Here is a 12756-nt window from a genome sequence, read left to right as displayed (position 1 = left end):
GCTACTCAAATTTCAGACCCCCGGCTTATTGAGGGGGGCGGAGTTTAAGACCCAGCTAGCTGCTCGTGCATGCGGTTTCTTCGGTGTGGTGTGACACCGAGCAGACACCGAGCAGGGAGGTGAGGTGAGGTGGTACCTGATAGTTACCGGATTATCAAAGATTAACAGCCTGCCAGTGCAGCACCGTCGGGCAGGTGAGTATACAATGGTGCGGTCACTGTCAGCCTGTTTAGCTTCGTTGCTTTCAAATTAAGGGTATGCATGCCTCCCTGCATATGAATGGGGCTGTAGCCACAGCACGCACTTAGCAGCTGAGCGGTGTCGGTGCCTTTAAATATTCACTTTAGAGATGATTTCGATGTATACATCATTGCTTGTTGTTTCCGGGGTTGTCTAAACAAACACTCCTGCAGAATCAGAAGCGAGTTTATGTCGCGCTTATCTCACTTAATAGTGTTGGTCTGGTCAGTAGTATTTCCTGCAGGGTTTCTCAGAGGATTTGCATGCTTTACTGTGATGCAATGTTGCTTTAAAATTGCACTGCTCTTTCACCTTGTTCCAGAGTCACAGCAGCAGACACAGTAGCTTCTAGGTATCAAAATGTCAAACCAAACCAAAACCTGGAGATGTGCAGCCGAGGAAAGAGAAGAAGTCAGTGAAAGGAAGGCTGGTTTACATAAGCCTGATGGTGGCTGAATAGAGGCAGACAGAGGGAGGATTGTCACAGGCTTTCACCTGTAAAGCAGTTGTGTCTTTGTATTGATTTTTGTGAATGAAGTGTTTCTGCCCCTCCCCTTTACAACAGGTATCTCACCTGTTCCCTTATCAGTATATTACTACAGAGTGAATACAACCTGTCTCTAACTCTGACTCTGTTTGGTTCCAGATCCAGGACCAGCTTTTTTGGCTTCTCTTTTCACCATGGCTGAGACTAAGGGGAAATTCGACTTTGCCATCGACCGGGGTGGCACCTTCACCGATGTGTTTGCCCGGCTGCCCGATGGTCGCGAGAGAGTCCTGAAACTTCTGTCTCGAGACCCCCAGAACTACAAAGACGCTCCCACTGAGGGGATCCGCAGAGTCCTGGAAGAGGTAACAAGACAGGATGGATGGTTGTATTTATATATACATAAAAAGAAAGTGCTTTGTGCTTATATTTCATTTATACAAAGAGTTATGTGGGATTAGAGGTCAGATGGAGGTTAAGAAATTCCAGTGGTGGTGGTGGTTGCCTTAGGTCTTCAAAGGTCTTTAAAGTTATGTAGGTCATTAAAAGTTATGCAGGTTGCTACTGGAAAGTTACTACATGCAGTTAGAATCACAGGCTGGACTGAAAAACTGTAGTTTTGAGCACATGGCTTCTTATGAGATTGTTGAGAGCAGATGAAAGCATGTTTCAGAGCAGAGCAGTTGAACAACACACAAAGGCGAAAAAGATAGCACAGCTTAGGCAAACATGATGTAATATAACTGTCTTGTCATATCATATCTTGATAATATTACTATATATAATATAATATTAATATGATAATATTACATCATCACTGTATCTATAAGAACAGTATGTGATATATGTACATATTTGCTGACAGGAGACAGGGCAGGTCTTTCCTCGTGACGAGCCTGTAGACACATCACTAATTGGCTGGATCAGAATGGGCACCACAGTGGCAACCAACGCTTTGCTGGAGAGAGAAGGAGAAAGGACTGCGCTCCTGGTCACAAAGGGCTTTAAGGACTTGTTGCACATTGGCACACAGGCCAGGCCAAAGCTCTTTGATTTGGTTTGTAATGATTTATTTTGAATATATGCCTAAATGTTTAAATTCAGAAGGTAAAGCGAGTACAGACCCACTTATGTAAGACGTTAACTGACCCTGACTTGTGAGTTTATCTAACCACCTGAAACCACCTGATTCAAACATATTCAGCAGATCAGCATCATTATGTATTTTTAACTGCACTTCATGTGGTCTGCCTGAGTAGCCTGGATAAAGGGCTACTGTCCCTACAACATAAGGTTTAGTTATTATCTTGTGCTCCAGAGACTGAGGGCAGGTCTTGGAGTTTGCCCCCAGACCAGTTGTACCATTAATAGTTTAAGTGGTCACATATTTATGAAGCTGATGCTCTTACAGAGCAAACAGTCAGAAATGCAGCACATGAAAGGGATAATTATTTCAAGTGCCACTCCCATACAGTAGAGCATTTACCTCAGTTTTACCTCAGTTACACTCATGTTGACATAATTTGACCCAACCTCCCGTTTGTATGTTGCTATATGTTTTGTTCATTCTTTATATGAGTGGGATGTACCATCTGTCAGATGTTTTCTTGGTAGTACACCTGTTTTGAATTCACATCACCTGTGTGTATATTAACAGGAGGTTGCAGTGCCTGAAGTGCTATATGAAGAGGTAATAGAGGTGGATGAGCGAGTCGTTCTAACACAAGATGGCTGCCAGCTGCCCAGGAAAGATCCCAAACGTATTGTCACAGGTCTGAACCAGAGCTATGTGTTCTCTTTTATAAGTGTAGCAGTGTGTCAAGGTTTATCAAAACCTTAAATGGATCACAAACTTGTTCACTTGGAGTTTATTTTCCTGATAACATCTTTAGCCATACTAGTGGTGGTTCATCACTGTGCTGACTTAAGTATTTTAAGAACTATTTAATGGATTGCCATTAATTATTTGTAGCCTCTGCTGAGTGCTAATTAACTAATGTTGCTTGACATTATACTTCCAGTTTCATTCTGTTTCTGATCACGTATTTATCAGTGGTAACAGGAGTACAACAAATGCAGCATACTGTATTTTTTGGCACAGAGGCCTTTGGCAGCTGTGGTCAGAGGCATTTTATTTTTGCATTGTCGATATCTCAGGATCACCTGGAGAATTTCTTAAAATTTGGGGCAAACATTCATTCTTTGAGGGCAAACTGATTAGATTCTGGTGGTCAAAGGTCAAAGGTGAAGGTCTCTGTGACCTCACAAAACAAGTTTTTGGCCATAACTCAATAATTAATTAGCTAATTATGATAAAATGCACTTAGTACCTTTTATTAAGATTCCTTCAAAGTTTTCACTACATAACTCATGAGTCTGGACAGATATGGATGTAAACTGCAACTTGTGTGCTGGTGTTTCTCAGGCAGTACAGGGGATTCCCTGGAGGTGTGGAGGGAGCTGGACCTGGAGCGTGTGGAAAAAGACCTGAGAGGAGTTCTGTCCCGCGGGATCACCAGTCTGGCTGTCCTTCTGCTGCACTCATACACGTCAGTAGCGCAGCTCGCCTCTTGTCCTTTCAGGCATTGAGGCGTATTTACTCAAGCTATATTTACTCTTTACGTACTTATGCTTCTTCCCTTCACTGTCATTGTACTTTTTGTCAACTTCTAACTTACTGCACACTTACACTACTCTTTCTTTTATACTTAGTTATACAGTTCACTCTCTCAGTATCTCCATGTATCTGTGGGAGTAGTGGTATGTGCATTGAACATGTAAATGTTGTCTAGTTTCCAATAGTCTGTTTCCACCGCACATGTAACCCATGTGGTTTACTAGGTGGTAGTACATGTTTCTCTTCCTATCTCTCCTCCCTTTACTTCTACTTAAGTCTACACCCATTTGTTCCTTGAAATCCATTCGCACTCAAAGAAACAGTTGTCTTATCTCAAGTTTCTAAAAATAAAAGAGGTTGACTTCAGTTGAGTGAAAAAAGGCTGTTAGCATTTTTTTCTCAAAACACATGCAACCTTTTCTTTCCCTTTGGAAATTCGTGTCTTGGAGGCTTTTAAGTCCATAAGACAAACACAATGTACGATAGAGCAGCTGTGAAATTACATAAGAGCTTTATGCTTAACTTGCATTCCAGTCCCACCCTCTCCCTCTCCCTTTCTCATGCTCTTTCAGATGGTCTGATCATGAGAAAGCAGTCGGGGCCCTGGCGCGTCGCCTGGGCTTCACCCAAGTGTCTCTGTCCAGCGAGGTCATGCCCATGGTGCGGGCAGTGCCCCGGGGCTACACCGTCTGTGCTGACGCCTACCTGACGCCCAAAATTCAACAGTATTTAAGAGGCTTCACCTCTGGCTTCAAGGGTGCCCTGAAGGTGTGTGTTTTTCCTTTTTGTGTCGATTCCAAACACCACATTTTCATAAATCACGGTTTCTCATGCCCTCCACCCTGCAGAACAGAGGCAGGTTTTTCCAGATGTTCCAGTGGACACCTGGACATTGAAGTGATCTCTTCTATCTCTTATTTCCCTCTGACCTCAGGATGTGGACGTGTTGTTCATGCAGTCAGATGGAGGTCTGACTCCGATGGAACAGTTCTGCGGGTCGCGGGCCGTTCTGTCTGGCCCAGCGGGGGGTGTGGTGGGATATGCAATCACCTCCTACAGCCAGATGGAGAAAAAACCTGTGATTGGCTTTGACATGGGCGGTGAGTAGGGGGAATGCTGAGGAGTGCACTGAAGGAACTTCCTGCTATTGTTGTGAAGTTCTTTGTTGTGCATCTGAATTGTCTTAAATGTTGATTATTACACTTGATTGTTTCTATATTTCCAGCTTTTTACTTGGATTTGTTGTTTCAGTGCCTGAGCTTAAACAGAATGCAAAAATAAGAGTTCTTAAGATTTCTGTTGTTTTGGATTTGCTCACTTTTATGGACTTCTTATCGTCTTCCTGACTCCTGTCCCCTCCAGGAACCTCTACAGATGTGAGTCGATATGCCGGCCAGTATGAGCATGTGTTTGAGGCCACCACAGCTGGAGTCACCCTGCAGGCACCTCAGCTGGACATCAACACTGTGGCTGCAGGAGGAGGGTCACGACTCTTCTTCAGGTCAGTTGGGATGCAGAAGTGTGTATCTGACATATTGTGATAGGCTGTGTCCTGTTGATCCAGTTGCACTTGCTGTTAAGCTGCCATCAAGAAAAGCAAATGTCTTTAACACAGTCTCTGAACAGTGACTTCTTAATTTATGCGTGCATCTTATTTCCAGTGGATCTTTAACTCTTGGACTGTAAAAGAGTAACAAGTACCGAAACCCCTGGCACATCTGGAACAAATTCATTTCAAATATGATCAGAATTCTGATCCTGTCAGAATTAGTGAAGCTTTGAAAATTTTATGTGATAATTGAACCTTGCCAAGTCTCTGACACAAGTCTTTTGTAAGTTAGCAGTGTGGTTGTGTACTCTGACATGCATAATGCACTTTGCACCTTTCCTTTGCTTCTTTCTTCCTGTTCTTTTGTTTTTTTTGTTCTTTTGTTATATATATATATATTTTTCCCTCTCCTTACTTCTCAGATCAGGGATGTTTGTGGTTGGACCAGAGTCTGCAGGTGCACATCCAGGACCAGCGTGCTACCGAAAAGGTAGCACAAAGCTTGATTACCTCCACCATTCTTCAGCTCTTCCATTATTCTTTCCAATTTCTGTCTCTGTCAACTACACATTACCAGCTCACTTTTCCCACCCTCTGTGTTCCATCCACCCTTTAAACAATTATCATACATCCAACTGTTTACACCTCTATTCTTCCATGCAGAAATTCTGGCATACAGAGCAGGAATGGATTGATGATCTGATTCTGTGTGAAGGATAGAAATTGGCTTAAATCCAAGTTTCAGATGATATAACTAAAGCTTGCCTCAGCTGGAGATGTAGTGTGTTAACAGAAAGGAAACTTGACTCTGACTTCATTGTTGATGTTCCCTGTCGGAGAGCTGGGTAGCGGTCAGCTCTGTTTCATATAACATGATCCCTGGTGCTACTTCTCACAGAATGACTTAAAAGAATCTCTCTCAAAAGCAGCCTTTAAACCTTAAACAGCACAGTTATGGTGGAAAACAGCATTCTAACTGATTCACTGTGGGATTTTCTTAGGTGGCCCCCTGACAGTGACGGATGCTAACTTAGCCCTGGGGCGACTCCTCCCTTCCTTCTTCCCTAAGATCTTTGGGCCCGGTGAGAACGAACCACTGTCCTTGGAGGAGACCATGAAGAATTTCCGTCATCTCACCCAAGAGATTAACCTCTTCTTGTCTTCTAACCAGTCACAGGCACTAATATTTACTGAAATATCGAGTAGAGCTCCAGTTTTCTTTTGTAAGGGAGTAATGATGAGGCTTATGTTTTTTTGTTTTTTTTGTTTTCATTTGAAGGTTAGTGCAAATGGGGCCAACCACTCACACAACAGCATGTTGCCAAACAGCCAGTCAGAGATGAGCGTGGAGGAGGTTGCAATGGGATTCATTCGTGTCGCTAATGAGGCCATGTGTCGGCCAATCAGAGCGCTGACACAGGTAATTTGGGTATTAAAGTTGTTTTTCCGGTTTGGTGAAGTAGTAATATTATATTCACTGAGCTGTTTGAAACATGTAAAAATCTTATCTTTCTCTCTGTTTCCCACCACTCCCCACAACTTACACCCTCATAGGCCAAGGGCCATGATACATCTCAGCATGTGTTAGCATGTTTCGGAGGTGCAGGTGGCCAACATGCTTGTGCTATAGCTCGAGCCCTGGGGATGAAGACTGTCTTTATACATAAGTAAGGTTGACAGATCCTGTTTCAGTGTCATTGTATGTGTGAGGGAGGGAGGGAGGGAGTTTGCAGATAAAAGACCAGAAAGAAAAACTACAAATCCAGGTCTTAATATGAAAATACAAGAACAACTGCCTGCTACTTAAAAAGTTACAAAACGGAGTAATGCTTTTGATTGTTTTCTGGTTCTGTTTGGCTATAATGTGTATGTGTGTTTTGCAGGTACAGTGGCGTGCTGTCAGCCTATGGTTTGGCTCTAGCTGATGTGGTGGAGGAGGTGCAGGAGCCATGCTCGCTGCAGTATGACCAGCACAGTTTCAGTGAGCTTGACCGGAGGGTGGAGCAGCTCTCAAAACGCTGCCACGACACCCTCTGTGGACGTGGCTTCACCAGGTCAGCTCCCACAAAACACTGCACGCTTTGGGGTAGGCCGCCTGTGTCTCCAGGCGTGATAACCAACCCTTTCACTGTGATGATACATTATTTGAACAGTCTTAGTGGCTGTGACATAGGCACACCGTCCTTGTGTTTCCTGTCCTCCTCAGCGGTCAGATAACCACTGAGGTTTTCCTCCACCTGCGTTACGAGGGCACAGACTGTGCACTCATGGTTACTGCTGCCGGTTACCCAAGCAACGCCCAGTCCTGTCAAGCTGGAGACTTCCGCGGTGCATTCACCAGACGGTTAGCTCTCTGTTTACTCATTTGCTCGCCATGTATTGCACTCACCCCTAAGTGAGTAGATGATTGCCTTGTACGCTTTGGCTCCTTCGTCCCTTTTGTTTACAGTGTGTAAGCAAACACACCATTAAGTTAATGTGTCATTTTTCCATAGGAGATAAGCTTAGTAAACTTTGGAGCTGGCATTTATTTACACTACTCTACCATGTTCCCTCTGACCTTACTCACTCTTTCTTTCTCCCTCTCTATTATGTCACACACCTCCTTTTTTCTCTCTAGTTATTTGAAGGAATTTGGATTCACCATCCCAGACAGACCCATCGTGGTTGATGACATCAGAGTGAGGGGTTGTGGAAAATCTGGTATCAAATCAGTGTATAAAACAAAGACAGGACACGGACAGGCCAAACCAGTCACGGTATATGGACTCACATGAATATTTAGCACACATGTATATGTTACCAACAAATACATTTACACTTAAATTACTTTCTAGTCTGGAAACAGTGATTGCAGTGGTATTATATTTCTGTTTTTCTCTGTAGATGACCAAGTGTTACTTTGAGGGAGGTTACCTGGACACCAGTGTGTATCTATGGGAGGAGCTACCATGTGGTCACAGCATCCAGGGACCAGCTATCATCATTGATAAGAACAGGCAGGCAGTTTTCACTTTGTGTTACTGTTAATAGCTTTCAATAAGTCTCTTTTTTCATTGTAGAGTATTTCAAATTTGTTCTCTAAATTCAGAATATTATAATCTCTTTAATATGATACAGACACATACATACTCATATGCTTCTGGTATACTTTTCTGGGCTGAGTTTGATGTGTATTTGGCCTTAATTTGTGCTTTAAATGGCAATAATGCCTGTATTAACCCTGCCTGAACATCTGTGCTTGCATAAATGTATATCAATTTCCTTCTCTTTCCTCTAAAAGCACCATTCTGGTGGAGCCATGCTGTGAGGCCCATCTGACAGAGGAGGGCGATGTTTGCATGACTGTCGGCTCCGGGCCTCACTGCGCCCTCAGGCACCGAGCTCAACACCGTGCAGCTCTCCATCTTCTCCCACCGCTTCATGAGCATAGCAGGTATACCAACAGAGAAATAGAGGTGGAGAGGAGAGAAAGAGAGGAATCTGTAAAGCCTGGGCCATGTTCAGTGTTAACTTCCTGTTTACTTGTTTAAATTCTTTCCATTCATCTCCCTCCACAGAGCAGATGGGCAGAGTTCTCCAAAGAACCTCCATCTCCACCAACATCAAGGAACGTCTCGACTTCTCCTGTGCTGTGTTTGGACCAGACGGCGGTCTGGTGTCCAACGCGCCTCACATCCCTGTCCACCTGGGTGCCATGCAAGAGACTGTCCAGTACCAGGTGAGGGATCTACAGCTGAATATGTTTCTGAGTTTGCTTCAACTCATTTAGGCAGGGTGACATAAAGGGAAGTTATTTTTTTCTGCTTTTTCTCAGATGAGATCACTGGGGAACAAACTGAGAGAGGGGGATGTGATTCTGAGCAACCACCCGTGTGCTGGGGGCAGCCACCTTCCAGACCTCACAGTCATCACCCCAGTCAGTCTGTCTACTTTTATTCCTGCATCCTGCATCTTACAAACCTCTCCCCCTCCTTTCCTCTCCTGCCTCTTTCTCACTGCCGTCTCTCTCCCCCCAGGTGTTTAGAGAAGGGGTGAGCAGGCCAGTGTTCTTTGTAGCCAGCAGGGGGCACCACGCCGACATTGGAGGAATCACTCCAGGCTCCATGCCCCCCCATTCCACCTCCCTGCAGCAGGAGGGTGCTGTCTTCACTTCCTTCAAACTTGTCACTGGTGGGGTCTTCCAAGAAGAGGGTAAGGCAAAAATGATGGGACTTAAGGGACTGAATGTTCACTGTCATCTTATGTAACATTCACATCACTGTCTTCACTCTTTGTTCCCATCATGCTTTTCTCTTTGCCCCTCTTTTCTTTTCCCTCCACTGCATTCTGTCCCTCTGCTTTTCCTTCCCTCTCCATATCAGCTGTAACTGAAGCCCTGATGGCTCCGGCCCAGTACCCAGACTGCTCTGGGACTCGTAATCTCCATGACAACCTGTCAGACCTGCGGGCTCAGGTGGCGGCCAATCAGAGAGGCAGCCAGCTGGTGGGGGAGCTGATTGACAGTTACGGACTGGCTGTGGTCCAGGCCTACATGGGCTACATTCAGGTAAGTGTGTTTCCATGTGAAGCAGCATAAAAGAGTTTTGTACTGCTGTTGTACTGCTACAGGCTTTACATGTTTATGCTTCAGAGTAATGCAGAGCTGGCAGTGAGGGACATGCTGAGGGACTTTGCACGTCGTCGACGGCAACAGACTGGCTCCTTGGAGGTGGAGTCAGAGGATTTCATGGATGATGGGACGCCAATTAGACTGCGGGTCCAGATTAATGAAGAAAAAGTGAGGATAATTCTCATTTCATCCTGAACTATGTGTTGATCCACTTCAAAAACCGAGGATATAAACATAACGAGAAGTCAGATAATTCCTTTAGAGTGAATATGCAATTAAATTTAAAAACCTCCATCATTACAGGGCAGTGCAGTGTTTGACTTCACAGGCACTGGGACAGAAGTGTGGGGGAACTGCAATGCCCCACGGGCCATCACCCTCTCTGCCCTCATCTACTGCCTGCGCTGCATGGTCGGACAGGACATCCCCCTCAATCAGGTAAAGGTGTTTTCTGCACAGTGTTTTCAGCACAGTAAAGTGTCCATGGTTTGTGTTAATTACCATAGTTTATATTAGTGCCTGGGTCATGCTTGTATGTTAGCTGGTGCAAAAATCAGTCAGTCAGTCAGTCAGTCAATCAGTACACTTTTTTAAACTGATAGATGTCTCCTTTCCAGATTGAATAGTGATAGAAGAGTGATGTGGATTCAGTTAGCAGATTCAGAACTGGATTCAGATTTAATAAAACGCTTTGGAACTCCATTAGGTGTTTTTATATATAACCCATGTTCATGTAAAAAAAATTCCTACATAAGGATTTGGCTTTTGACTGTCTGTACTGTAATTCAGCATGCACCTAAAAAAACAAATCAAATGGCTAAAAAATAACATACAGTTAAATCAAACTATTGTTCATGTTACTTTTAAATTATGAATCTGTTTCCTTTTTCATGTCCAGGGTTGTCTCGCACCGATTAAAGTCATCATTCCCCCTGGCTCAATCCTCCAGCCTTCCCAGAATGCAGCTGTGGTTGGAGGAAACGTTCTCACATCCCAGAGAGTGGTCGACGTCATCTTTAGGGCGTTTGAGGTGTGCGCTGCCTCACAGGTAAGAGAGGCTGGATTTAACCATGAAAATAAAAGGTGCACTTTTATGTTTATTTTTCATCTCTCCCTTAAACATTTAAAGGAACACATCAATTTGGGAGAGATTTTCTTATTATTCAGCTTAAATCTCTTCATATGTTGTTGTTTTTCTTGCCCTCAGGGCTGCATGAACAACATCTCATTTGGCAGTGAGAGGATCGGTTACTACGAAACAGTTGCCGGGGGAGCAGGGGCGGGGCCAGGCTGGAATGGGCGGAGTGGAGTTCACAGTCACATGACCAACACTCGCATCACTGACCCTGAGATTCTGGAGAAGAGGTGGGACATAAGTTAAAGTTTTAGTTAAAGAAATTTGTTGTGTGAATTTGTTGAGTGTACATTGGCTCCTGTCTGTCTGGTGCTCAGGTATCCAGTGATTTTAGAGCAGTTCTCTCTGCGGCCTGGCTCTGGAGGTGCAGGGAAATTCCACGGTGGAGACGGTGTGATCCGCAAACTTTTGTTCAGGAACAAGGTGGTTCTGTCTGTACTGACAGAGAGGCGGGCCACTTGCCCCTACGGCCTCCAGGGTAAAACTCTTAACCTTTGAATCTGTTCTCGTCAGCCATTTCCATGTTCAGGCTACGTTAAGTGTGTTATGGTTTTGCATTTTACTTAACAGCCAGTGGACTCTTTCTTTCTTTTACTGTGTAAACTTAAGCCGTCACCTTCTCTCTTTGTCAGGGGGGGAGAATGGTGAAGCAGGGCTGAACCTGCTCCACAGGGCCGATGGCAGAGTCCTCAACCTGGGAGCCAAAACCAGCATCAGCCTTCAGCCCGGGGTAAGACTGCACAATGTGTATGTGGAAAGAAACACTACCAGAATAACAATAATAGCAGTACATGTTCCAAATACAAGAAAGCCATACTGAATTTTGCCATGCTGCATGAAAATGTTAAACCACCTACAGATGTCACTGCTCTAATTACTATTGTTAATTAAGAGTGTTATTGAATGGTATATAAATGTTCAGGACTTAAGTTGCCAGCATTGATAGTAACTTGACTGTCTGGTTGTGTGTCTCCCCCTACAGGACATGTTCTGCCTCTACACCCCTGGAGGAGGAGGCTATGGAAGGGAGAAGGAAACGACCAGTAGACCTCAGACCAAGCGCAGGCGCTTGAACGAGACTTTCCTCGAGAGGGGCAGCGTGTTCGAGTACCGGATGGCTCAGGAGGGAGTGTGAGAAGAAATGAGAACGCAAGAGAGAGTTAACAGGCAAGGCCAGAGGAGAGGTGGGACACAGATGGGGAAATGACAGGAACACAAGCACAGTGATAGATGGATAAAGATGGCAAGATTCTGGCAAAATGAGCAAAGTAAATGGTGGTAACTGGTCTCACATCATACTGTGACAAATAAAGCCCTAGACGTAGGCTAGCAGCATTTTACCTGTTTCAACTCGTACTAACCGCCAGTCAGAACCACTAGGACAGAACAGTTTTCCAGTAACACTTTTACTGTATCTGTGTGCTAACAGATATTTTGCAGACACTGGACATACAGAAATGTCATATAGTTTTAGGGTTTCTGAAAACACCATGCTTACATTAGCAGTGAATATTTACAGCTCAGGTTAAGATTAAAATTGTCCCCAGCAAAACTACACTATATATGACTCAGCCAAGTTTAACATTCCACTTGTTCTGAATCTTTTTCTTACAGTAGCCTTAAGTATGTTTAGTAGTCCTATTTTGATAATACATATTACAGCATATATTTCCAAGAACTAATACTTTATGGAGACAGCAAATTTGCCATTGTAAGTAAGATATAGTTTATTTTTGCCTACTGAAATGTTTCCCAATTTTTACATGAATTCCAGCCTAACTGGAAGATAAAACAAACCTGTTTAAATTAGAGTAACCACTTATCTAACAGCACAACAGTTAACAGCACCTCTGTTACTTTAACAGAACAGACAAATAAACCCCATTTCTACTGATGAGACTGTCCTCTTTTTTCCAAATCACATCAACAGTAGTTTCATTTCTTGTGTAGGACAAGAAGACTCACAAACATTGATTTTGCTCATTATGTAGGCAGTTGGTAAAGGAAGTAGGGAGGCTGCTCAAATAGTTCAAATTACACTCTACTGCTTCCAAGTAGCACATACACTGCATATGGATTATTGGCCCCTCATAGACTTCATACAGTTTAAAAACAC

At 43.9% G+C, this 12756-nt stretch overlaps 1 protein-coding gene across 1 annotated transcript; it reads left to right on the top strand.

The window, feature by feature from the left end:
- Nucleotides 1–44: 44 nt before the first annotated feature.
- oplah (5-oxoprolinase, ATP-hydrolysing) lies at nucleotides 45–12537 on the top strand. Its single transcript, XM_018693124.2, is given in 29 exon segments — nucleotides 45–194; nucleotides 887–1092; nucleotides 1593–1784; nucleotides 2385–2499; nucleotides 3153–3276; nucleotides 3917–4112; nucleotides 4279–4444; nucleotides 4707–4845; nucleotides 5316–5383; nucleotides 5895–6070; nucleotides 6173–6313; nucleotides 6448–6560; nucleotides 6777–6947; nucleotides 7100–7237; nucleotides 7514–7652; nucleotides 7780–7892; nucleotides 8177–8267; nucleotides 8269–8329; nucleotides 8454–8614; nucleotides 8711–8812; nucleotides 8913–9087; nucleotides 9258–9442; nucleotides 9527–9673; nucleotides 9809–9943; nucleotides 10404–10553; nucleotides 10713–10870; nucleotides 10958–11118; nucleotides 11273–11370; nucleotides 11623–12537. Coding segments are annotated over 28 exon segments (3939 nt in total). The 5' UTR covers nucleotides 45–194; nucleotides 887–921; the 3' UTR covers nucleotides 11776–12537.
- Nucleotides 12538–12756: the final 219 nt, after the last annotated feature.

This window comes from Lates calcarifer, linkage group LG24 (genome assembly GCF_001640805.2).
Source record: "Lates calcarifer isolate ASB-BC8 linkage group LG24, TLL_Latcal_v3, whole genome shotgun sequence".
NCBI lineage: Eukaryota > Metazoa > Chordata > Actinopteri > Centropomidae > Lates > Lates calcarifer.
This window is presented reverse-complemented; position numbering and strand designations above follow the sequence as displayed.